The 26855-nt window shown below is 51.2% G+C and overlaps 1 protein-coding gene across 2 annotated transcripts in view; it reads left to right on the top strand.

The window, feature by feature from the left end:
* The window catches only part of Nav1 (neuron navigator 1), a 249457-nt gene that overhangs the window by 82413 nt on the left and 140189 nt on the right, over nt 1-26855 (top strand). For both annotated transcript variants that reach the window (XM_029481039.1, XM_029480839.1), the window contains exons 3-4: nt 2832-2935; nt 19765-20565. In XM_029481039.1, coding sequence (XP_029336899.1) covers nt 2832-2935; nt 19765-20565 — 905 coding nt within the window. The remainder of the gene's footprint in view (nt 1-2831; nt 2936-19764; nt 20566-26855) is intronic.

Here is a 26855-nt window from a genome sequence, read left to right as displayed (position 1 = left end):
TCTTGTTGGGCATCAAACCCACAGCCACTAGTGTTCTAGGCAAGGGCTCCACTACCAAACCCCCACCTTCCTTTGAATGGCTTTTTCCCTAACAGCTAAATGTCTCCCTGGTGACTATGACTCTCTTCTCCTACCTGATTCCCTTCATTTTGAATTCATTCTTTGGGAAAAAGTGTCTAAGTATTAAATAGTCTAAGATTTTATATCATCCACCCTACAAGTCCCCTGGTATATTTACAGTCTGGCATTTCTCAAAGAGGTCAGACTGTTTCCCTTTGAACATTTTAATGCAACTTAAACAGAACCATGCTTCCACCGGTCCGCAAACACGGGCTGCGTGTTTGCATTTTTTTTAAAACAGAAATGGGATTGTTAACACCTCTCCTGGAAGAGCTGTCCTTACCTACCATCCTTACCCCGCGCACTTCTCAAGCCCTCAGTTGTGGTTGGAGGATGGGTCACAGCTCGAGTAAGAGTTGGATGGAGGCTACCCCGGCATGCTGGAGGCAGATGGGCTGGATCTCCGCACACCCTGCTCGACAGAGAGCTGCTGCCATGGACCCGATCTGCCAAGAGCTTGGCTGGGCCACCCATCTAAGCTCTAGAGCCAAGGAGATGCCATCTGTTCCCTAGAATCCATAGACATCCTGTTTTCCTGGAAATCTAGCTCCACCCCCCAACACCTTGGGCTTCTGTAAAACCTCAGGTGAATGCAGAAGCAAAGATTAATGGGGGCCCTCTCCCTCTCCAGCATGGTCTAGGAAACAAGTCTGTTACCCATGGTTCACTTTGCCTCTCAGCCTTATGTTTTCAAAATTCTGGGCGTGGCCATTCCAGATACTCAACTGCCTTCCACCTCCCACTTCTCACCTCCTCTTGATACCCTTCCTCCTGGAGCCCCAGAAGGCAGAATGTCCCTCTGGCCATCTTCCAGGTTTTGGTCTCACATCCAATTCCACCACAGCTTCCTTCTTAACTCCCTGTCTGTTCCTGTGAAAGTCACAGCATCTGTATCAGAACCCTATGTCCGTTCCCCCCACCCCGTCCCCCTCCCCCCCACTTACCAAGGGCATCCTTTCTCTGATAGTGCATGCCTTCTGTCCTCAGGCACATCTTGGGTCAGACTGTAGTTAAGGAGTTGGTTATGGGTGTCAGGAGTGTAGGGTCATTGAAGTCACCAATGTGGTTTTTCCTCTTCTTTGGTTTAACCTCCTCCCCCTGACTCTGTTGTCCTGTCCTTTCGGGCTGAAAAGTATGACAAGCCCCTGAATATATAGGGAAATAGCAGCAGGTATAGACACATGTGCAGAGTCAACTAAAAGCAAAGAGGCAAAGACTACCTCCCTCCATGCTCCTAGGTTTGGGGTTCCTGGTTCCTACAGATGATCCAGTCTCATCTGCCCTTGTAACACAATGGTGGCAGTAGACTGATGACAGTCAAAGCCAGGCAGCACCTATATGCTCCAAGACAGACACTGCCTATCTCTTTATTTATGATGCTATCAAATGAAACCTTTAATAGGTTTATATAGGGTTCCCTTGCCTCCACAAAATGTTCTGTCATTTTCACAACAATTTGTTGCATGCCCATGCTAGGTTTTTTTCCCAAGAAAACAACAGTCTCATTTCCCCCTGTCCCCTTGACTGCTGTATATGTGGGTAGATTGAGTGTGCCCACCGTATCAAGCATCTCCCAGAGGCCAGCATGAGACCTCCTGCTTTCTCAGTTCACTCCACTTGGCCTCATTTGGTGCTGGGCACCCATCTTAGGGCTGGCAGGCACACACAACACCCCAAAACTGCCCAGATGGCTTAGAGCAAGGCAGCTATAGTCACAGACCTCTCCTGCAAACCCAGCCAGTCAGACTGTAACTCTAGCCGGCCTTCAGAGGTCATCTCTCCCTCCTGATGAAAACCAGGCCCAGAGAGGGGAAGATGGTCGCTTGGGTTATACAGTGAGCTCACAGGAGAGCTGGATTCAGAGTCCCAGACAGAGAGGTATTGGAAAAAGTGAAAACCTGAAAGACAAATAGCAGCAGCACTAGAGACTCCCAGGGTCCCCTGGCCCAGCCTGTCAATTTCCCCTCTTGTCTGCACAAACCTCCCTTCCCCCTCCTGCCAAGCTGCCAAAGGGTCCATTTAGCTGGTGACATTGGGGCGGGGATGTGGGGGTAGGCGGGACTGTTCTGAGCCCAGTGTAATTGCATGTAAGGAGAGCGCCCACAGTCTTTGTTCCTGGAGCGGTTGTGTGGTTGGGGCTGTGTTCTGAGGTCTGTGCACTGGGTAGCCGGTGCCCAGAGACCTCACCCTCCCTTCCTGTTGGCACCATGGGCCGAGTTTGAACTTGTCCTCCCAGGAGTCACTGTGGCTCAGGCTGAGCTCACTCCTCCATTCCTGACCTCGTGTGCTTGAGGTTAGCGATTCCATAGAGGCCAAATGCCCTCTGAGTACCAGGAGTCTGGCTTCAACTTCAGACAGCTCTTCCCTGCTGTCATGTTCTCTGTTGAGCAGACATGACCATCTTAAGAACGAGAATCACAGCAAGACAGAAGACTCCCAGCCTGGAGCTACTGGGGCATCTCCCTGCTCTGTGAATAGTGTAGACTGCTGGGCTGCAAAGGGCAACAGATGTTGAACATTCCTGTGCCCTTGGAGACTCCTTCCTGGTCCAGCTCTGCTGCTTGCTACGATGTCTGCATGTACACACATCCCCAGGAGGCTCAGAAAGCTCAGGGCATTGTAGAAGAGAGGACCCAAGCTCAAAAAGGGCTTGCCAAGCTCCACAGAGGGGCTTTGAGGCCATGAGTAACCTGTCCTTTTCTTGTCCACAGATTACAGACAGACCAGGAACCTGGTCCTGTGCCTCAGGAAAGCTGGGTCCTTGATGGATACACCAGCCCCCCTAGCAGGACTGAGGACAGCTTTTCAGGCGTGGGTAAGTAACCTGGGAAAGATTTCCTATATAAGAGCTGCTGTCTGGGCTCTCCTTATCTCTGAGGGATAGAAGTGGCCTGGGCCTAGGACTGGCTTCTTTTCTATTATTTTGTGATAGGACCAAATTAAGGAGCCCAGGCTAGCCTCAAACCTGTCATTTGTCAGCCTCGGCACTGGGATTATAGATGGTGCTACCATACCCAGCCTAAATTTATCTCTTTAAAAATAGGTTTTGTTTTTGTTTTTGTTTTTTGGGGGGAAGGGTGTGTGTGTGTGTGTGTGTGTGTGTGTGTGTGAGTGAATGTCTTATTATGTAACCTCTGGCTGGACTAGAACTTGCTATGAAGACCAGGCTAGGCACCAAGCCAGCCCTAAATTTTCAAAAAAATTAAATGTGTGTGTGTGTGTGTGTGTGTGTACATACACAGGTGTCATGACACATGGAGGTCAGAGGACAACTTGTAAGAATTGGTTCTTTGCAGGATTGAACTTGAATTTAGGTCATGAGCCTTGCTAACAGGTGCCTTTACCTGCTGAGCCACCTCCTCTGCCCTCAGAAAGGGTTTCTCTGTGTAGCCCTGGCTGTCCTGGAACTCACTCTGTAGACCAGGCTGGCCTCAAACTCAGAAATTCGCCTGCCTCTGCCTCCCAAGTGCTGGGATTAAAGGCGTGCGCCACCAAGCCCAGCAGGTCTATCTCTTGACGTAAGATACTAACCTGTAAACTACCAGAACGATTTCCCCCTTGCTTGACTGAACTCAGAGTAAAGCTGTCAAGTCTAACAACACTTCAGGTTAGGAAGGTGGCCACAGGGGTGGGGCTGAGGGGGTGGGGGGGGGGGGGGGGGGGGNGGGCAAGGTCCTGTTTGTCAAGTGCTGGGATAGTGAGAATCTCTGTGTATGTCACAAGGAGATCACAGTAGACAGGCAACAAACTGGGAGAGAGAAAGACAGGTTGTAGTAAAGCCCAAGTTCAACATGAAGGTGCTAGAGCCAGGGTGGCAGTCCAGAGCTGCCTGTAATAACAAGTTACTCCCACACACTTACCCTTCCCCGGGTCCCTGTAATCACAGTGTCACTCGGTGACACTGTGTGCCTGCCACCCACACAGTTTGTTAACAAACCGAAAGACCTAAGACTGACTAAGGAGACCCTTGATTTCAAACTCAGCCATAGGCTTGTTCCAAGTACATCCCTGAATGAGTGCATGCTGAATGAATAACCAAGTGCCTTATGACCCATTGGCTGGGACCTCAGAGAGTCACATTCTAAACACCCTACGGCATTTACGTCGGTGTGTTGATTGGTTTCCTTGCAAACATTAAAGCAGAAAAATATACCTTAGAACTCAACAATGCCCAATACCAAAATACATGTAACAGCACCCCGCAGGAAGCATGCTCTATCCGTCAGTGTCCCAAGCCAAGGAAATTTGCTCCATGCAAAACAATAAACTTGATTTTGCTTGTGATGCTGAGGCTTGAACCCAGGGACCTGTGCGTGGCAGACAGATGCGGTACCACCGACACTGCCGGTCCATCATGAACTTGCTCTTACAGACCCAAGGCTGTCCAGAAGATCGGTCTTACAGCTTCGTTTCTGTGCCCTGCTCCAGTGGGCAAAATACGGTTTAACTCACAGCTTGGCCTTGACATCCTTTGGCATGGGTAGCATGCCGCTGTGTCTTCTCTTCCCTACTGGGCAGGTGGGAAGGTGAACTGGCTCTTTGGAGCCATTTCTAGAGAGAGTTCAACAGCAGTGATCTTGGAGCGACTGCAGAGCTACCACTTTTACTTTGTACAGCAGGGTTAGCAGAGGAGGGGTCTGGGGCCAGGCCTGGGCATTTAAAGGGCAACCTCTTCCTCCCACAATAAGTACACAGGCATCGAGAGCAGGGCATGGCAGGGACACAAGTAAACCGAATTTCACAGGCACTGTCGGAGCGTCAGAATAGAATGTGGTAACCAGGAAACTATGTGCGGCTCTATTTTTACATTTGCAGTTTTGTTAACGTAATGGCTTCCTTATGTGTGTACCACATTGTTAGGCTAATGAGCTCCATCCACCTAGCCAGGCCCTCCTTACTCATCCTGACCCTGTGAGCTGGGACCGGGACTTTTGCTTTTCTGGTCCGCTGCTGGCTGACACTAGGAAGCCCTTTGACTTGCTAGCTTGAAGATCACCCTCTCCAGTCACATCTCAAAATGTCCAGTCACATCTCAAAATGTCCGCTCCATCCCAGGTTAGGTGATCCCTGTGGGGAAGGCAGAAAGAACTCTAGGGATGAGATTCACAAGAACAATGGGAAGCGCTAGCCTCCCCAGGGACACCTAGGGAAGGGATCAAGGTTCATGGTGCTGCCTCCGCTGTGGTCCTTGCTGGTTGTCATGGTGACAGACACATCTTCACAGAGGATCCACTGAGCTCTTTGATGGGTTAGGTGGGGAGAGATTTAAGATATGCCTTCTTTGTAGGGGACCCCACACTTTCCAGAGCTTGACGAAGAAGGGGGGAGAGAGGAAGAAAGGAAAGAACAGATTTTCCACTTTGTTTTGCTCTTTTACTTCAGAACTCAAGCGGGACATGTCCTGAGTCACTCTCTGTGTCAGCAAGTGTCCAGTGAGCATTTTCTTTGTCAGACACTTGCTGACGCTGTAGAAAGCAAGTGAGACTTTAACCTGCTTTCAAGGAGTTTACAGTTTAGGGGTTCAATCTGCAAACTCTTTTGGAGTATCTGTGTCCCCAGTGTCTCACCCAGTGTCCTGCCGGTGTACCGATTGACAAAGGCTGCACTGGGCATACATAAACCATGCTGCAGCAGGGTCCACATCGTTGACACTTTTTGTGGAAGGAAAATAGGGTACCTTGGAGCACATCCCACATAGCTACCTCCTAGTTGTTGTCTATATTTTAATACCAGCCTGTGGGAGATGGGGGCCTTTAAGCCACTGCCTGTTGGTGAATTCGCTGTGTTTGATGAGCAAGGAACTCAGACTGAGCAGTCTGTAGCATGCAAACCAGGTTTGCTCTTCCAGCTCAGGTTTTGCTCTTCCAGCTCGTAAGCATGGGGAGGTACAGGGTCCTAAAAGGGAGAGAGAAGGAGAATGTCAGTGAGTTCTCTCTGACGTATACCACACTTCAAATCAAAACAAAACATAACCCTACTCGGCCTGAAATAGAGTCCAAACAAGCACTTTATGATCTTTATATAGCAGGAAGAAATTTTCCCATGATGCCTTGCTGCCATGCTGGAGTGTTGGGGATAATGGCCTTCAGATGCACCAAAGGCTAGCCACAGCCAGCTGTTCCTTCTGCTTTGCCCTGGGGGCAAGAGTGTAAGACTCCAGGCCACAGGTGCTTACTCTTGTTCCCTGACTATCCCAGGGTCCCTTTGGTTCTCCCAGGGACTGCTCGGCACTGGGCCCAGCTGCTCACCCTCGGCCCCGGCTCTCTCTGCACGCAGCCGTCCTCAGACCTTAATTTGAACAGGCAAGGAAACCAGGGCTGACTCTGCCACAGGCCCACATGTGCGAGGCTGTGTGCAGGACTAGAAAGGGTCGCCTCGAGGTTTACACGGATTCCCTAATTACTTCCACTTTGTGGCATGTTTGAACGAGTGTTAAGTGGACACACACTGAAGAGATCTTCTCTCATAGAAACATGTGTCACTGGGGAACCAGCCAGAGACTCCTCGATCTGCCTCTTTCCCATAGGAGGGTTGATACACACATAGACCAGGAGGGGCCTGCACAGTTGGCCTCCGGCTGGGAGATTTTACTTGGTGGTGGTGACTTTTCCATTGGTGAGCTGACTGTCTTCTTTCACGAAGTCCTTTGTGAATTCAGTGTTGCTCTCTTCGACCCTGGTTGCTCAGGTTAGAAATTTAAAAGAATTTTAAAAACTCTGAACCCTGTCTGAAGATGGGACACTCCAGGCTGTGTCGGGATTTGAGCCCTGCTTGCCCTAAAGGTCTCGCCCTTCTCCTTGAATCCTCTGGCCTTGCCATCTGCCACGAGGGCTCACCGTGGTAACTGCACATGGTCTAAGCTCAGCTCAGTTGCAGTAGGCGCCCCCTGCCAAGCGGCAGGGAAGAAAATGGGGTCAGCGGGCCACACACTTTACCACCATTTTCCTCCACCCCAGTGGGTCAGGATGTTGCTGGCACCTCTGTCATTCTGGGTCCATGTCATTTCATGCTGAGTTCACACGGCTGTGTTCCCTGTCCTCTGGGGACTTCTGGGCCAAGATAAGCTTGATGCCCCAGCCATCCGTGGAGTGAGACATGCACACAATTGACCAGAAAACAGAGTGAGTTTGGAGTGGATGCTATGTGCTGTGACTCTAGTGGGGCAGAGGAGGAAACCACTGTGTGACAGAGCTCAGAAGACCCGTCTTATGTAAACACTACAGCCATCTGGGACCAAGGAGGCCTCTAGGAGTTGGGGTGGAGGGCAATAACACTTGTAGCAGCAGCTGACACTGTGGCTTTCTGTAGGGCAAGCGTTGTTAAAGCACATTTAGTCGGCCCAATCCAGCATGAGGGCTGGAGCCTAACTCCGAGGCTTTCCTTTGAGCTCACCACTGGCCAGTGGCACAGCATTGGAGAAGAAAATCTCTCTGTGCCTCCTTTACTTTGGTTGTTTCTGGGGTGCAATAAAGATAGCTTTTGCAGCTGGACATGGTGGCTCACACCTGTAATCCTAGTACATAGGGGGTGGAGGCAGGAAGATTTGGGAGTTCAAGGTCATCCTTGCCTAAAGAGTGAGTTCAAGGCCAGCCTGGGCTATAGGAGACTGTGTTTCTAAAAAACAGTATTAAAGAAATGAGTGAGTAAATAAATAAACCTTCCCCTACAGGTTAGTGGAAATTAAGCACTTCCATGTAGGTAAAGTGCTTAGAAGAGAACCCGGTACATAGTAATTATTCAATGTATGCCCAATATTATTTATTATAAAGCAAAGTGTTATCCTTTTCATCCCCACCTTACAGATGGGAAAACTGTAGTACAAAGTACTTAAATGATTTCACCCGACTTGGTCCATTCAGGATTTGAACCCAGGCCGCCCATCTTTGGGTGCCCTATGCTCAGCCGTAGATGCTATGACCTTGTCGAAGAAGATACGTTGAGTCCCATGAAGGGTCGGTGCCTGAGGGAGAAGTGTTGGGAGGGCCAACGTGGCAGAGCCTGCCTCCGTGAGGGGTCCAGAGGAAGAGGCTAGAGGAGGGAGGTCATCTGAGGTATCCTGCCAGAGGGGATTGAAATAGAAAGAGAGGGATCTGGGTTCTGCCGGCTTGGAGGAGGGAGAGGGAGCGAGAAGACTGAGCGACTCCTCCTGACAGCATTTGGCTGGCAATGAGATTTATCTCCAGAGCAAATTGAACCCAGTAGGAACAATTTTAGCAAATATCAAGAACTGCAGAAGCTAGGCAGCCTGGAGTCCCCTTGCCCAGTGTTGCCCAGGGCCAGGCCCTCCTCCTATCAACCCTACTGCAGGTGTGAGTGGCTCCACACAGCATTTGCCACTTTGAGTTTTCAAAGCACAATACATAGAGTAGGCAAGACCCAGTTGGTCTCCCTGTTTTCTGCTACACTAAGAACCCTGCCTGCCCAACCCCAGAAGGAATTAATATTCAACAGCAACCTTTTAGTTAAGCACTTACTATGTGCCAGGTATGAGTCTAGAAATTTGAACACAATCAGCAAAGAGCTTCTGTCCTCGAGGAGTTTGGGATACAGTTGGGAGCTGTGCAGCCGTGCAGGATCCACAGAGCACCCCAGCGATGCTTCTGCTCTGACCTGTGTCCTGTCTCAGAAGTCAGCATAGAGCTCTAGCCTCACGACACCCTGGAAACTAGAAGCATCAGTAGTGGCACAGTTCCAGTCCCTCATGACGGAAAGGCTGAGCCGTCAGGAGCTTGAAACAGTTATTGGGGAGCAGCGAATGCATGCACCCCGGTGCTCAGTCCTCCCCTCTAGCTGCCTATACAGTCCAGAATCCCCTGCCCAAGGAATGATCCTGCCCACCATTGAGGTAGGTCTTCCCAGACTCTGTGAGAATGTCCAGAGGCCTGGGAATGATCCTGCCCGCCATTGAGGTAGGTCTTCCCAGACTCTGTGAGAATGTCCAGAGGCCTGTCAAGTTTTACAACTCCATCACAAGTAGCCTGGGGCCACTCCCCTTCAGCTGGGTCCTTGCTACTAGAAGAGTAGATGAGTTAGGGATAAACCTTCCTTTGTGCTTTTCCTGGGAATGACACCCCTGCCCTCATCCCCAGATCCTGTATATCTTGCACTTGGCCGCTGTAGAGAGAGCCACTCTTTAACTGTAGGCAACTGCTTGAGTTGTTTTTTATTTGGTGGTGTTTTGTTTTGTTTTGTTTTGCCTTTCTCAGAAATCCCTTGCTTAGCTCGTGTGCACCCTTAGTCCTTGGGGGAAGTCCTGAGCATATAAGATTGGCCTGATCTTAGGGACTGCCCCAGACTGGCTCTGTCCCACCCAGTGAAGGCTGGCCAGCCTCCTTAGCACCTCTGTACTGTGGTCTTCTCAGAAATCCCAGGGTAGGTAAGGACCTACAGGGGCTTTGTCTCAAGGGGTCAAAGCTGTCCTCGTCCTGGTGCCTCGCAGAAACTGGACTATATCCTCTTATATCCCACATGGCCCCCTTGGCAAGAGGATTAGAGCCCCTGGCTCTGCCCATCCAGGATGCTCAGCAGACTTACAGAGAAGGAGCTTGGGACAAGTAGCTGAAGAGTAAGGTAACAGACACAGGAGCCATGAATGTCTTCTATTCACACTGGGTGTGGCCTTGAGGGGACCGGAGGCCCAGAGGAAGCTAAGGAAGGGACACCCCAGAGCAGCCAGAGCCCTGGGAACAAGAGAAAGTCAAGAAATACCTGGATATAACTTACTTTGTTTTGTTTTCTTGAGACAGGACCTCACTGTGTAGCACTTGCTAGTCAGGAACTTGCTGTGGCGATAGACCAGACTGTTCTGGAACCCACAGGACCTGCCTGCCTCTGCCTCCCAAGTGTTGGAGTTAAAGACATGCACCACCACACAAGCCTTACCTACTTTTAAGGATTCCACTGCCACTGAGGGCAGAAATACAAACTGAGGGTATTCAGCAGTGCAAATGGGGGTCAGATAGCTAAGAGAACTTCCAAACTGAAGGGGGATTCAACCTCAGTGGAAGCAGAAGCTGCGTATACAGAGCCTGGGATTCCAAACTAAACAGGTCCAGCCAGGAGCAGGGTTCTGTGAGCTCACTGCATCCTTCCTGCCTTAGAAGCCAGGTAGGTCCATGCGGACGCAGGAGGAAGTGCTGAAGTGGCAAGCTCCCTTTGCTAAGACTGGACTCTGAGAAGGTGAAGTGCTCTTCTCTGAAGTCCCCGCCCACAGCTGTAAAAGCCCCGCCCACTGCGCTAAGAACTATTTCTAGGATTTGCAGAGCTATTTTTCTACACCAATTGCCAGTGATAGCGGTTAAAAATAATTGAAATGCAAATCCATGGCAGCCCTCTATGGAATACTATGCCTTACTGAGAAATCTAACAAAAACGCTAATAAAAGCCCAGAGGTGTCAGTGGACCAGTGAGAGCTGCCACAGCATGGGAGTGTCTTCTCTGGGCAGTATTTGGCTAGGTGTCTCCAAGCAGTGTCTTGGCCACATCCTGTTAAGGTTTTTTATTCATACAGTGATCTTTAACTGTTTGGCGCTTCCAAACCTCCTTAAGAAACTGATGGACATTGTGTCTCAGAGACACATGTCTGTCATCTATCTGGACATGTGGCTGACATTTGGTGACTCAGTCTACTGACTGCCTAAATCTGGTCTGTGGATACAGATCATCAAGTTATTTTCTGTGCTAGGATGTCATCAATGGGTTGGCAAGACAACCTCAACTGTGGACCTTGTGTTTCCCTTCTGTTTGGGGTTTACTTGGCCCACAGTGAGGCAATAGGGTTTGTTACAAATAGGTCAATTATTCCCTGGAGGGAAATGTTGCATAAGATTATCTCCACAGCTCCATGTAACCTTGTGATTCAGCAGCCTGAGACAAGCAACACTGCATGGAAGATCTGCTTTGACTCTGGGTTAGATCATAAAAAAGGACATATACTCACCCAAGTAGTTTGCCTGCCTGCTTCTACTGAATATATGGGGTCCTCTCTCTCTCTCTCTCTCTCTCTCTCTCTCTCTCTCTCTCTCTCTCACACACACACACACACACACACAACACATACACACACACACACACACACACACACACACACACACACACACACATTTTACTCTTCTCTCCCTTTGCTTGCCTCACGCCCATAGTTGCCGTGACAACCAATCTAGGCCAGTCTTGGTCTATGGACCATGTTATCTAGGTGGTACAGAGCTCGTCCGAGGCCCAGTGTGCAAGGGCCATTGAAGCTGTGTGTATGGGACAGTTGCCATGGCAATATATAGGACACATCCAGGTGGAAACATCTGGACTTCTTGTTGGCCAGAGAAATGAGGGGAAGTAGTCTTAAATGAGTACAATTTCAGACAGAGTGCCCTAGATTAGGTGTTTCTCTCAGCATCTCCTGGAAGTCCTAAGAGCAGAGGAAGTAGAGATTTCAGATCTTCCCACCCTACCTAATTTACAAGACCAGTGGCAGTGCAGAGAACACAGGCATCTAATGCCATATAGCAAGGATTAATCTGAAGCTTGCAGGGAGTGTTAGGGTCACTGGGATTGGGAAGGACAGAGTTTGAGAAGCTGAGACAAGTGGAGACTGGTGGTATTATATGCCACATCCTCTGTCCATGGGATGGGTCCCCTCTCGTTCGCCATTCCCTGGATTCAGTGGGCCAGGTTTACTGTGACTGTGGTCGAGGCGCTACTCTACCCTCCGGAATAGTATAGGGGTTAGAGGGTCTCATCAGTGGGACCTTGGGCTTTCTTGTATTAGGGGCTCCATGCTTCTTGGAATAGTATGCAGTACGAAGCAAGTCTCCAGACTCAGCTGCATATTGATGAAGGAGAGTAGGCTGGAGGCCTCTCAAAGGCCTGTACTTGAAGTCTGATTTTTCTAAGGTACCTCCAGTGTGATCTTGGGCAAGTTTCTTTCTCCATAAAATAAAGATAATGATACTCTCTGACATATAGGGTTTATAAGGTACACACCGTATATAAGGGGGCCCCGGGTATGTGGTGCCCGCAGGGTCTCCTGCCCTCAGTTCAGCAAGCCTCAGTGCACTATCACCTATCTTACCGAGGAGGATTTCACCTCGGTGGTGGGAGAGGGTCTGGCTTGGAATGCAACTAAGCAGAATGTGGTCTCGCGGCTCTTAACTACATCAACAGGGAGGAGGGGCACAGAGTTGGGTGGGGCAGTCAACAAGGGATCCCTGGGCAATGGGGCCTTGCAAGATATATTGGACTTGAATATATATATATATAAAAAGTTCAGGCAAAGCAAAGGTACAGGGGTGAGATTAGACCTAGGCAGAGACAAGTAGAAGAGCATTAGGGGCCGTGGTTGCCAGGAGATGAAGCCAGAGCTGTAGAGGGCTTGTGTACTGGTCAGCACAGGCCCATGTGGCAGCTAGGCCACTGAGGTGGAGTGGTCCTTACCTTGAAAGGTCATCCAGACCACCACATTAAAGATCCTCCTCCTGCAATTCACAGAGCTGTGGTTATGGGGGGAAGGAGGGCCTCCAAGCCTTCAGACCCTGGCCCACAACCCTACCTCCATGAAAACCAGCCACCAGGAAGTAAGACCTCATGTATAAGAATAGGATTGGACTGGAGAGATGGCTCAGCAGTTAGGAGCACTGATTGCTCTTCTAGGGGTCCTGAGTTCAATTCCCAGCAACCACATGGTGGCTCACAACCATCTGTAATGGGATCTGGTGCCCCCTTCTGGTGTGTCTGAAGACAGCTACAGTGTACTCATAAGCATGGGGTCCAGAACACTTGTCATAAGTGAGGAGCAGCATACTATAGCCCAGAGCTAGATTCCGCTGGCCCCAGACATTCTAGCCATGGGGTTCCTGAGGAACCCATGACTAGAGGAAGGGCCTGTCCGATGCCCTTACATTGCTAGGTCTAGAGCAGGCTTTTTTAAAACCCTGTTTCCTCAGGTTCTGCAGACCTCTGGAAGAGGGCCAATGCTTCTCCAGCCTTAAAGAGACATCCTCTAGTGTTTTCAGGACCTGTCTCTTTGTGTAAGGGGTAGTAACTTGGTTTCCTTCTCCAGGCCCCCTCTCTCATCCCTGCGTTATTGTTATCCCTATCCTGCCCATATTGGGGCATAGAGGAGCAGGAGGCCAGGCAGCTGGGAGTTCAGGGAATATGTTTGGGTTGATCCACATTTCTGTCCTTTTGTGATTGGGGCAGGATCAGGGTAGGGGCAGACTATGGTCCAGGGTTGGGAGCAAGGTGGGGGCAAATCTCCTGAACCCTGGTTCTGTTACTGTTCTTTCATCTCAAGCCACGTTTTCCCCGACAGGCAGGCAGATCATAATCTCTCCCCTAAGCTCATACATCTGACCTTTGAGCCTAGAATGAAAACCTGTAATCCCTGAGCTCAGGGAGTCTGTCGGACTAGAGAGGGTGTGCCAGGGACTTGGAGAGAGCACAGTAATGTCTTCTCTACCAATTCTATTGCAAAGCAAAGCTAGCAGCTGGGCTGTTGGCAAGCAAGTAGACCAATCTAAGAGGGTTCCTGGAGGTATAAGTGTGCTGGGGTGTTTGTGTGACAGCACTGTGTCCGTCATTAACTGTTTCTTATGCACATAGGAGTAGATGGCAGACCCTAGTCCTAGTTTAGTACTTATACCTGTAGCAGACAGTCTGGGCTGTGAGGATACAGTGGCCTTGCTTACCCCTTTCTCTCAGATGTGTAGCAAAACTCCCCCATACCTCTGAATACAGTAGAAGTTTGGGGGCTTAAGTGGACCTCCTAGCTAGATTTCCCAAGGTCATTCCCTGAAGATATGGAATTTCCTTTGAAGGGGACAAGGACAGAATCAGTGGCCTCCCCCTGTCCCAGGGCTGCTGAGGAAAGATGTTCCTGGGACTGCATCCCAGAGGCCTGGCTCCCACTCCACGCGCCAGCTGTGCTGTCTCTCACCACAGGGTACTGAGAGGTCACCCCTGTTTACAGGCCCCACACATCTGTTGTGAGTCACGCATTCATTCACTGAATCAGTCGTCATTCAGCAAATATTCCTGAGAGCCCACTATGCGCGCGCACGGGACTCTGATAGCCTTTGAAGACAAGTTCAACCAAAAATGGATTCTGGAGAAACACAAACAGGTGATGAATGACGGCTACAGATGTTAGGGGATCATCAAAGTGGCTGCAGTGGGGCGGGGCAGGTGGGGCAGGGGGGTGGCATCCTTAAAGAAAGGGCATTAGCCTTCACAAAGGGTTGAGGGACATTGGGTTTGTTAGCACACTGCAATTTCAGCATTCAGAAAAGACTGAGGCAGGAGGATATTATGTTCAAGGCTAGCTTGGTGAGACCTTGTCTCAAGGGGAAAAAAAAAATCCATTCAAGAGTTGTACAGGCCCAAAACCTTAGGGGTAATATTCTTCTTTTTTTTTATTTTAATTTTGACAGAGGGTCTACTGACAATTAGCCTTATGACACTTTTTAAAAAAAGATTTATTTATTTATTTATTTATTTATTTATTTATTTATTATATGTAAGTACACTGTAGCTGTTTTCAGACACCCCAGAAGATGGCATCAGATCTCATTACAGATGGTTGTGAGCCACCATGTGGTTGCTGGGATTTGAATTCAGGACCTTTGTAAGAGGAGTCAGTGCTCTTAACCGCTGAGCCATCTCTCCAGCCCAGGGATAATATTCTTGACCCCCCTCTCTCCTGCACACCCACATTTAGCCCATGAGCAGGTTCTAATGGCTCTACTGAACGCCACTGCTGATTTCTTCTCATGACCACTGTCTCCATAGCCGTCTCCACTACTATCTATCTTCACCACCATCTTTCAGCCAAGAACTTGTACAATTTGTGTCCACAAAAGACTCAGAAGGAAGCCAGGTCTCTCTCTCTCTGCCTGTGTGATTCCAAATGACATCTATATATAAAGACCTAAAAGGCCCTCTGTGCCCTGCCCACCCCCAATCTCTCACCACTTTCTCACATCCTCTCACCCCTCTTCTTTCTCTCCAACATCTTCCTTGTCTTTCAAAAATGCACCATGAATTTCTTATTTTCATCCAGACTCTTTCTCCCTAGCATTTTTTTTTAATTTATTTTGCGTGTGTCCGTGGGACCCTAGAGGACAACTCTACGGAGTCGGTTCCACGCTTTGGTTTCTGGGAATGGAGCTGAATTTGCCAAGCTCAGGGGCAAGCGTGCTTACCCACTGAGCTATCTTGTCGGCCCTTCCTTAGCGCTTTTAAGTAGCTGGTATCTCTAAGCCAATTCGTTGTCTGTCTTGTCCCACTGAGGAAAAGGGTTTCCGTTTTGTGTTTTGTTCAATCCCCAACATCTATCCCAGCTGGCCATGAACCAGCATGAGCAACTGGGAGCTGTCTTTCTAGAGTCTCTGTGCTCAAACATCAGTTATTTCCACAGCCTCTGGCCGGTCTTGCCCACATTCTGAGGTCCCTGCTGAGGGGTGGAGTGACTTAGGGAAATGACCTGGTAGAAGAACAGGGGTGTATCAGAATCTTCTTGGAAAGTTACAAAGAAGGTTATTATGGGGGGGGGGGTGAACACAGAAAGCCTTAAAGTGCTGTCACTCTTTGGGGTTGATGGTGCCAGGCCCTAGCCGGGGATAACAGGCTAGGCTTGCACATACAACACACATGATCGGGTTTCTAGTCCTTGTTCTCCAGATCCTAACTCTGGGCACCGAAACAAGAATGATGCCTGTCCCCAAACTCTGTGCTGAGCTCTGTAGGGAGCAGGGTGTGGACTCCCCACCCCACCCCTGCCACCATGCCCTCTCCCTCACATTCCTTCTTTCCAAGGTCACCTTTCGAGGTCACTGGGTCAGGAACAGCTCAGCTCTCATTTCTACCTTCTTCTCCCTTCCAGTGCCTTCTCTCCAGCTCTGCTAACACTATCCCAACAAGCGGAGCCCCAGACCACCCACCACCCCACGTTGTGTTACATCCTTTTCAGTCACAGGAGTGTGACAATGTAAAGTCCCCACAGCATGCCTTTCCTTGGCCCTGTTCCTACATCTTCCTTCCTTACACTGCTTCAAAGCTATCAGTCAATAGACATGGTTGAATCGTACATCCTAATTCTAGTACCAAAATGGGCAGACACAGGGTGTCAAGCTATAAGAGTGCTAGGGACTGAAGATATAAATGATTCCAAACCAGCCTCTTTCCCCACCTTCCCAGTAGGAACTGGCAGGAGCCAACTCTCAGATCACTGACATCATCAGCACCCTCTGTCTGCCCAGCCCACTGCCTCCCCCCCCCCCCAATCTTGCAGTCCCTTGAGGATCATTGGTCTCTGAGCAACAAACCATTTGAGACCTGGCATTTTCTCAGGGTGGCAAAGGGGGAAATGGCTGAGGCTGAGGGGCTCAGGGCTGATCTTGAGACAATATGACATGGCAGAACCCTCTCTTTTTAGGAATCACTGGAGGAAATGCTCTGTACATCTCGGCTTTATCGACAGATGCCAGAATGGCTGTTGCCACGGCAGCAGAGCATCCTCCCTCCAGAAGAGGACGGTTGGGAAACACTGAGGATGTGAAAAGAATAGGAAAGAGTGAGACAGAGGTGTGCTAGGGAGCCTTGGAGTATTCCAAGATGCCAGGCTGGTGTGTAAGGGACTGCTACCTGGCCCCAGGAAGATCCTATAAAGACAGGAGGAAGACGGCTCTCAAGGATCCTGGCAGTGAGGCAATTTGTGACATTGTGCATAGACAGTATTTTACATCTCAGAAACTGACAGGTGACGTGCTGTGGGGGAGGGAAAGGGACCCCAGGCTTAGAAGGTAGAAAGGGGTGGGACCTCTATTCTGGTGAGAACAGCTACCAACCTGATTTCAGCCCAAAGTCTTTCATCTGGTCTGTCCTCTTCTGAAGAGAAGCAGAATTTCAGGGGCTATTTACTGGACGGAGGGAAGGAACTTGAGATTTGGGGAATACGAAATCCCGTGAGAGACAGGCTAGAGGAACAAAGAGGATACAGAGAAGAGGAAGAACTGAGCTGACACACAGGATCAAGTAAGGGAGTGAGACAACCGTGGCGGAAGGAAGGTCAGGTCCCGGGGGCAGTGGGCATCCGGAGCAAAGGAAATGCAGATGGACAGAAGGACTCATGGAATAGGGCCTCACAAAGTGCTGAAGGCCTCCCTACAGATATGGCCATCAGAGGGGAAGGATCAGGTTCAGCCAGGGGTATTGGCTGCAGCAGTAGGCATGAGTGAATGGACATGGGGTTGTTTAGTCAGATTGTTAACTAGAGGAGAAGAATTTATATGCTGGGGGCGGGGTGGGGGTGGGGGACTATCAATAACAACCAAGTACTTGATCAATCCGCCCACCTGCCGCCTTTGATTTTCAAATTGCAATTTTTAGAGACAGCAACATCCCCGTGTGATGAAGTCAGGGAAATATTATATAAATTACAGAATGGCAGATAGATAAGAATGAGAACTTTTAAAATGATTTTTCCCCTACAATCCTAGCACTCAGGGGGCTGAAGCAGGAGGATTCCCAAGGTCCAGTGGTTTGTGACACTATTACAAGTCATCTGTGGGATCAGAGACACTCCAGCTCTTACTTGAACTAGGAGCTTATGTTCAGGCACAAGCATGAGTGTTTGTGTGTCCTGTGACAGCTCAGAGTCTAGCTGGAACGTCCCCAACAGTCCTCTGACCAGCTTCAAATCTCTGTGTCCTACATGGACTTGCAGGCTTGGCTCCACCTCTGAGTTTCCCAAGATCTGGACTTAGGGCCTTTGAGCGTACTCTGCCTGGTGAATCTCAACACCCAGACCTCTGCCTGCACTGTGAGGCAGCACCTCTTGCCACTTCTGTAACTAGAACACAAAATATCCATGCCTGTCTTCCTGAGATAAGTGTGTGACATTGCATTTTTCACAGGGACAAAGTTATCTCCCTGAGTCTTGGGTTGTCTGCCTTGTATCCCTGTCAGGCATTAAGTTCCTTAAGGGTAGACTCTCTCCATCTTTCTCTGGATCTCCAAGGTCAGCTAAAAGTTCACAGTTCATCTCTCTGCCCAATAACCCCATTTCTAGCACTGTGCTAGATACAGCCTCTCTGCTACAGTCCCTGTCCTAGAAAGGTTCATAGAATCTCAATCCAGCCCTGGGGTCATCATGGAAGTTAAAGTACCCAGGGCTCTGGTCAGTACCCTGGGCTCTGGCCAGCACCCAGTGTCCAGCCATCTGGCCTCAGAGCCTGAGTCATTAATACCTACTCTGGGCTAGCATGGTACTTAGAGAGCTCCTATGCTGATAGAACAAACATATCCAGGATCTCTTTAGTTGGTTCTGCAGCTGGGCAGAGGTGGCACACGCTTTTAATCCCAGCACTCAGGAGGCAGAGGCAGGCGGATTTCTGAGTTTGAGGCCAGCCTGGTCTACAGAGTGAGTTCCAGGACAGCCAGGGCTACTCAGAGAAAGCCTGCCTCCAAAAACCAATAAATAAATAAATAAATAAATAAATAAATAAATAAATATAAAAAAAAATGCTTTTGCAGCTCTGCCAAGGGACCTATGCTAACTCTCCTCTGTGTCCTTAGTGTCCCAAAGCCCTTTTTCTTAGGAGGCTAGGATTAAAACCATTGTAAGAGCAACAGAGGTTCAATGACTTTGACAAGGTCATGTGATCAAGTGGAATGGTGACTCAGACCCCTGCTCCCAAGGGTTAGCTGCTTCAACTCCTCAGTTCCCTGTCCCTGTCAACCCTAGGCACTGTCTAAAGCAGCCTGTTCTGTCCTGTGTCCCTTACCTTCTGGGTTTAGGAGGGCAAAATACCACAGAGACTAAAGGTAACTAAAGATAAAGAATTTCTGAGGGAAACCAAAGGTAATGGTTTGTGAGAGCTTCCCTCAGGCTCTGCCAGTTTCTACCCATGACCTACAGGGCCACTCTTTCTCCTGGGTCAAAGACACCCTTTCCCAGTACCTTTACCTGTACCCCTAAGTCTCCCCTCCTCCACTCGTGCTTTTTTCCAGATGCAGCAGGGAACCTTCTACCCCATCTCTCTGTAGAAAGCAAGGAGAAAAGCTGGTGGGATCCTCTCTGTGCCCCCGGGGCTCAGCTCACAGACACCTCCCCCTCCCGAGCCAGAAATAGACACACTCTCTCCCCTCCCTCCCTCCCCTTGCGCACACTCCACCCCTCCTCCTGTTTGCTCCCCGCCTTCCCCCTCCCCTCTTTCTCGCTGGGAGCTGCAGCCCGCAGCCTCTCCACGAGCTGGAGGGAGGAGTAGAGAGAGGGCGCTGCCCCGGAGTGTGCAGCCCGGAGCACGGATCGGCTAGCCGGGGGACAGAGACGAGATCCCAGCATCACAGCACGACCTGGCTTCGATGGAGCCGCTGGTTTTCTATCGTTCCTTTGACTGATACAAATTTTTTAATTTATATTCTCCCCGCCCCGCCCCTTTTCCTTCGACCCCGCCCCATCAACCCGCTATTTCCTTGCCTTTTCCTCTTCCCCGGCTTCCTTCTCCGCATTTCTTTCCCTTTCGCCCTCCGCTCGCCCCCTTGCTCCCTCCCCTTCCTCTCCCCTTCCTCCGCGGTTTCTTCCGTCCTCCCCCCCATTCCGCCCCCTCCTCTCCCGGCGCTCCCGCCCCCTCCCCCGCCCCGTGCCTGCAGACGCGCGGATCGTCCATGCGCTCCTCGCAGGCAGAATGCTGGGCAGCAGCGTCAAGAGCGTGCAGCCCGAGGTGGAGCTGAGCGGCGGCAGCGGCAGCGGCGGCGACGAGGGCGCGGACGAGCCTCGGGGAGCCAGCAGAAAGGCAGCCGCGGTGGACAGCAGAGGCATGCTGCCCAAGCGCGCCAAGGCGGCAGGAGGCGGTGGCAGTATGGCCAAGGCCAGTGCAGCGGAGCTGAAGGTCTTCAAGTCCGGCAGCGTGGACAGTCGTGTCCCCGGCGGGCTGCCTACCTCCAACCTGCGCAAACAGAAGTCGCTCACCAACCTCTCGTTTCTCACGGACTCCGAGAAAAAGCTGCAGCTGTATGAGCCTGAGTGGAGTGATGATATGGCCAAAGCACCCAAGGGTTTGGGCAAACTGGGGCCCAAGGGCCGCGAGACTCCTCTGATGTCCAAGACGCTGTCCAAGTCTGAGCATTCGCTCTTCCAACCCAAAGGTGGTTCTACCGGCGGCGCCAAGACCCCACTGGCTCCGCTAGCGCCCAGCCTAGGCAAACCTAGCCGGATTCCTCGGGGACCCTATGCGGAGGTCAAGCCTCTCAGCAAGGCGCCTGAGGCAGCGGTAAGCGATGATGGCAAATCGGATGACGAACTGCTTTCCAGCAAGGCTAAAGCGCAAAAGGGCTCAGGGACTGTGCCCTCTGCCAAGGGCCAGGAGGAGCGGGCCTTCCTCAAGGTGGACCCCGAGCTTGTGGTTACCGTGCTGGGCGACCTGGAACAGCTACTCTTCAGCCAGATGCTAGGTAAGACTTGCTGCCCCGCCCCACCCCGCCCCTGGTTTTCTCCTGGCCAGCTGCAGGGAGAGGTTTGCTTTTCCCCCTTTCTCCCTTCTATACCGATCACTGGCCAGGTTAGGAGGGGTATTACTGCCCAGATGTGCAGAGCTGGCCTACCTCCAGCTGTGTCTGGCTAACGTGTGCCTTAAAGATGTCGCTGATGGGAGCCTGGGCTCTGCTGTGGCTTGTTGGAAGTGAGGGTGGACAATGGAGACGGGGGGACTTGGGGGCTCCGAAATCATTAGCTCCCTTGAATTTTAAGGTCCAGAGTCCTAATATGGAAAACCACAGTGAGGTTGGTAGAAACACCAGCTGAGGAGTGGTCTGCACTGAATAACACAGCATCCAGCATTGCTAGGGAAGCCTAGGGTAGGAGCCCAAATCTAGAGCAGAGATGTGGGGAAAGCAGATGTGAGGGCTAGTTGGTCCTTGGAGCAGGGCTGAGGCTCCACTTCCTCTGTGAATCCCGGGTGGGAGCTTGAGTCGGATTTCCCCGGGTGTGGGGGAGCTGGCAGCAAGAAGTGTCTGGGGCCAAGGAGGCGGGCGGGCAGCCAGCTGTGCGCATCTGGATACACGTCCGTTCCCCCAGCCCCAAGCAGTCACCCCATCCCCCTAAATGTTTTAGGGAAAGGTCTGGGATTTTGCAAGGAGACTCCCGAGAAGCCTTTGCCCTTTGGCTAATGAAAGCCAAGCTGGCGGGAAGAGAGAAACAAAGCTTGCTCGGCGGAGGAAGCCAGAGAGCTGCTCCATTGTTCTCCAAGCCTGAACAGTCCGAGGAAAAAATCCCGAGCCAGCCCGGGAACCGTGTTTTCTTTCTGTAGAGTCCCTGTCCTCAGACAAGGATGCATGGAAGATGTGCCTAAGGAGGCGGCTGTGCCTTGGTAGCCCGCACCAGCAGTACAAGAGCTGCGGGAGATCGGCTGCTAGCCACCTTAAGTGCACAGACTTGTTGCAGTGAATGTGGGTCCTCAGGCGTCAGAGCCCAGGGACCCCATCTTCCTGGGTACCTTGTAGTCTGGTACCGGCTCTGCTGGGGGCTGGGAAGGGGCGTGTCGTGAGCGTGTGAAAGGGCGGGGCCAAGAGGAAGGTGGCGGTCCAAGTGACCAGATTGATGGAGAGAGAAGCTAGGGCTGGCCCAAGGCCCCTGGAGAATGCTGAAGGAAACCTGTTCAGCCTGCTGCAGTCTTCCTGAGACCTCCCCGCCTGTGGGGTGGTGAGGGTCTGGTGAACAAGGATTCTGCCTCTGACACAGATGGCTCGCGCAGAGGCAGTCGGTAGACTGGACAAGGGCAAAGGGAGGAAAACAGCCTTGTGCCTTTCGGCTCCCCCCCCCCCCAAATTCGATTTGAGAGTGGAAAGGAGAGATGGGGTGGAGTGTGTAGAAGTGACAGGCAGAAGTGCCACCCTATTGCCTGTTGAGCCTCTCAGAGATCCTGCCCTCAAGGAGCTCTCCATTCAGTGGGCTTAGACAGACAACAAGGAAAACTAGGCACCAGGCACCCCTGGAGCTATGTGGAGAATGAAAACTGGACTGGGGTCTAGAGAGGGACTGAGAAGGGAGGCCTGTCTTAGGCCTCACCAAAGGAGGCCATGGAATTGGGCCTTGAGACATGGGGCTATCTCGGAATGAATGTACATAGTCTAAAAGGGCTGAGGGGACAGGGCCTTCATATGCTTTGGGCAGGGGAAGAGGGGTGTTGGAGTAGAGGGCAGAGCTCCATGTTTAAGGTCAGAACTTCCTCTGTTTGGGGTGTGGTTAGTTAATCTAGCCCTCCTTCTTCAAGGCATTTCCCACACTGCCCATCAAAGGCCTCTTAGCTGCTTCTCAAGAAAGGTCACCACAGAAACTCTGAAAGATGGTCGTAGAGTTGGCTAGGGACAGGAGAGGAAGAGAAGTTGAGCCGTGGTCCCTTATTCCTGCTGAGCTGTTGTTTCCCCATCACTTAACAAATTATCGGGCGACCAGGGACCTCCTCCCTTTTTAACTGGTCAGATGCTGGGCCAAAGGCAAGAACCTGCTGCCTGAGCCAAAGAATCCATTCGTTCCTGAGTCCTCAGTTACAGCTCTTTTGTGGGAGACCTAAGAGGAGGAAGGGCCCACAGGTGTGGAGGGGTCTGATGAAGGTGTGTGTGCACTGGTCCTGGGCCAGCAGAGCCATTCTCATGGCCTCGTGGAGAGCTGTGGAGCTTCGCCCTCGGGTGGAGGGGAGAGGTGTGAAGTCTGCAGAGGTTTCCGTGTTGCCTCTAGATGAGAAGACCAAGATACGGTGGTGGCATCAGGCCCCAGAATACACTGCCTAGTCAGATGATAGGAGGTGGCTGATGACTTTAGGCCAAGCCTTCTTCCTGTGTGCAGATGAGGTAGAGAGGACCAGGAGGCGTGAGGGAGAAGGTAGAGCCAGTTGGCATCCCAGGGCCTATACAGGTATGCCCAGGTGTGCAGCAGGGCAGCATCTGGGGACAAGGCTGCGATGATGTCTCCCCATGGCCAAAGTCAAGGAGTTTTTGTTCCCACCCTTGAAGCCCAGTATCAGCTTATGCACATTCCCCAGTACCATCTCAGACCCGACTCTGCAGGCCAAGGGCAGGGAGCTGGGACAAATAGGAGCCTTTGTGGAATAAAGGGGAAGAACTGCAAGCTGGTCATGCCTTCCCCGTTTCAGCTGGGGCCCAGATGATCTAACCAGGCTCTTGGTCCCTTCCCTAACCTGAAAGCTGCCAAGTAACTACGGTCCCCCCGGAGACAGTGGAAAGCCATAGAAGGCTAAGGGCCAGCCCCAGGGGAAATAGGCCAGTTCTAGTACCCTAGCTTGATAGTCCGTGAGATCGTTTGATTCTGGAGGAAGGACAGTAGGCCAGCTCTGGGGCAAAGCAGAAAGTGATAGTCCCCGAATCTTTGTCCAGAAGTCCTAAGTTCTGGTTCCTCCTCCAGGGCTCAGTTTCCCCATCTATGAGTGGAAGAGACCCTCTCATGGCTCATCCTGTAAGGGCAGAGGCAGGGATTGATTAGACCGTGGTAAACATCCTGGGTGGATCAAAGAGCACTTATATTAACATAGAGAAGTTAAAATTACAGTTGCACCCCCAAGTCATACTTCCTTCAGCTCATCAGCTCTTTATCGGAAGATTAAAGCAGTCAGTTTGTTGACTCCCCAAGCGTTCAGCCTTCCAGGAAAGACTGGAACAGAGTAAAACAGTTAAGATGGCCCGAGGTCAGGGTGAGAAAGAACCCAGGTCTTGGCATTCCTAGTCCCATTTCTTCACAGAAGGTGTCTGGCATCCATGGATGGGTTTCCATGGCAACAGTTCTCTACCCTCAAAAGCACCGACCAAATACAATTAAGGAGAAAAGGCAGGAAGCTATCCATTTCTAAGGCACTGGGGCGTTGGGGAGGAGGGTTGGAAAGGATTGCTTCGGAGAATGCACTCTGGACTTGTATCAAGTGCTGTGGGGATGACCTCTTTTCCCAAGCACTTCTCGCCATCCTTCCTCCTGTGCCTTAGTCGGGGGGAGTGGACACGTGACTCTAGATAACTTGCCCTGACACAGCTGTGTGTGTGTGTGTGTGTGTGTGTGTGTGTGTGTGTGTGTGCAAGCTCACCTAGTACCAGAAGCTCCACCCACAAGCGTGGTTGGTGATCCCAGGAACTCTCTGAGGCCTTGAAAGAGTGTCGGCAACCCTTCCTGCTGACCTTCAAATGAGTAGTGGCATTTGGCTAGAGGGGAGTTTTGGAATTACAGGTTGATGGTTTGCGACAGCATGCTGGACCAGCCGGTGAATGTGCTCGGGTGGAATAGGAGATGACACAGGACCTTAGGGCTCCTGCCTTCCACCAAGCAGACCATTTCTTTCCCTGCCACTTTCAGGATGGCTTCATCCAAGGCCAGGCTTGGGTCTCCACCAAAGGGTCGATGGGGAGTCCTGTTCCGCTGCTCCTGATGGCAGGACTGAAGCTGGTCTCTTCACAAGACAACCTGGGTTCTGTGTCTCAGAGGGCAAGAGCTGAGTAGGTCTTAGGGGTAGGCCCTTTTTCTTTCTATCTTGTGGAGAAGGTTTGAGGAGCAAGGGTGCCCAGAGCTGCTGTGGCTCCCCCGAAAACATACTCAGGATGATGCTCTTCCCACGATTGACTGACTCCAAGCCGGGAGACCTTAAACGGGACTGAGCCTTCTGGGACCCTGGTGGGTGTTTCCTGATACTTTCTTGGTTTATTTCTTCTGTCCTGTGCCCAATCTGCTTCTGGGGCTGTAATCAGCCACTCCCTGCCCCTCATCCCAAACTGCCCAACCAGTTTCTCCTCCTCTGCTACCCTCAGTCTTGCCCCTCTCCAATAAGTTCATTCCCAGTTCTTCAGCCTCTAGCCCTAGGACTCATAATGATGCAGGGTGCTTCCTGCAGCTTGAGTCTCCAAGGTGCACAGCTGCAGTTCAGCACCCGCCTGCTGCGGCTGCGGCTGCGGCTGCGGCTGCGGCTGCTGCTGCTCATCTCACTGCAGCGAGATGCCCTCCTCTCTACAACCTGCTCAGCCTTCCCTGGGATTTCTTAGAACCAAAGAGTGGGAATTGTCTAAGTGAGCCGCCCACTAAATGCTGAAATTAATCCCTCTGTGGCATCAGAGGCAGGTGGGTGTTCTGTTTACACACTCCTGGTAACAGAGGGCTCACTACCTTATTTTCCTGGAAAGCGTTCACTGTCGGAAGGTCCTCCCCCCACCCCCACCCCTTCTTTCCATTGAACAAAGATTCTGTCTTCTGAGAATTTCTTCCGTGGTGCACATTTGCTCTTTGGATCCTTTCAGATGAAGGGAGCCTGCATCTCACATAAGTTAGATCCCTGTCTGAGTTTCATCTCATCTTTTCTCCCTTCACACTGTCTTTTCATGTTTCTTGCCTGTATCTTTTTCTCTTTATTATTATTATTATTATTTTTAAATACAACGTCGTGGAGAGGGAGTCTGACCTATATGTACCTGGTTCCCAGGCCTGATATTGCCTATCTTCCACCTGGACCATATTCCTGACTCCGCATACTATTTACATCTTAAAATGAGTCCCTGCTGAGGATCTGGAGGACTCAGAGCACCTGGCTATAGGTCCCCCCACCCCTTGTCCCAGGGAAGCTGTTCCTGACAAGCCTTTCTTTCCCTTTGCCGGGAGTTCCTCTGCTAGCCAGCCAGCAGAAGGAAATGGACGTCACCTGTTTCTCATTTGCTCTGGCTGACCTCCCCCCACCCCCTGTTGGATTACCCACAAGTGTTTGATGTCCAGGGAGCCTACAGCCTTCCCTCTCTTACACATAAAAGAGCCAGGGCACCAGACCCAGCTGACTACCCTATATGGGGAGGTGACCTCCAACAGAAGCCCATAGAATCCCTGCCATCAAGTCAGACACCTCCGCATGCTGCTGATTCTGCAGCTGGGGAGGCTGGACACCCAAACCTCCCTGGTTCCGTTCCACTTGGTTCAATAAAGTCAAGCCCCTGCTTCCTTCTGGCCAGCAAACATCAGTGTGCAGACTGGGATTTCAGTAGAGGTGGAGACAGGAACGCAGTTGGGCCCATCCCAGATCTTATACCTCTGGTATGTGAGATGTTAAAAACAACAACAACAACAACAAGGTAGGGGTCCAGGACCTGTTAGGCTTCTGTACTCCTCTGCCTAGCTTGGTGCAACAGCTGGGTAAGGGAGGCAGGGATCATGGATGTTCTGCAGGCTTCCCGCTCTTGCTGTCAACACCACTGTACATCTTGTGTTTATACATAGTTCTTCATTCCATTCCATCCAGACCTCAGTAAGGCAACCGGGGACTCTCGGCAGGAGCCATGCCTTGGCCTGGGCCATCCTGGAACCTATTTTAGATAGCTCAATGATACATTTCAGGGCCACAGGAGTGGGTGGTTTCACTGCAGAGCCTTCTAATTTCTGGGTTGCAGTCTCGCCCAGTGTGTCTGATGGTGCTGCTGTTACTTGGGATGTGGGCACCAAGAACTAGCACTTTGGTCAGTATGGTCAGCCACTCCCACTGCCTGTCCCCTGCACAGTTGTCTGAGAATTATCCCATTGGCGTCCTGCTGTTGGGTAGAGCTGGGTGCAGGAGATTTGAGTCAAGAGTTCCAGATGTTTTCATAGAGAGCCGGTGGCGTTATAAACTGTGACCTCGGGATGACTAGTAAGAACAAATGCACCCAGCGCTTTGCATGTATAGGCATGATGGGTCGTGTGGCACATGGAGCAGATGCCTGGGACTTGGGTGAGG

The sequence above is a fragment of the Mus caroli genome, chromosome 1 (genome assembly GCF_900094665.2).
Source record: "Mus caroli chromosome 1, CAROLI_EIJ_v1.1, whole genome shotgun sequence".
NCBI lineage: Eukaryota > Metazoa > Chordata > Mammalia > Rodentia > Muridae > Mus > Mus caroli.
Note: the sequence above shows the minus strand (reverse complement) of the source record. Positions and strands in the feature narration are given on the sequence as shown.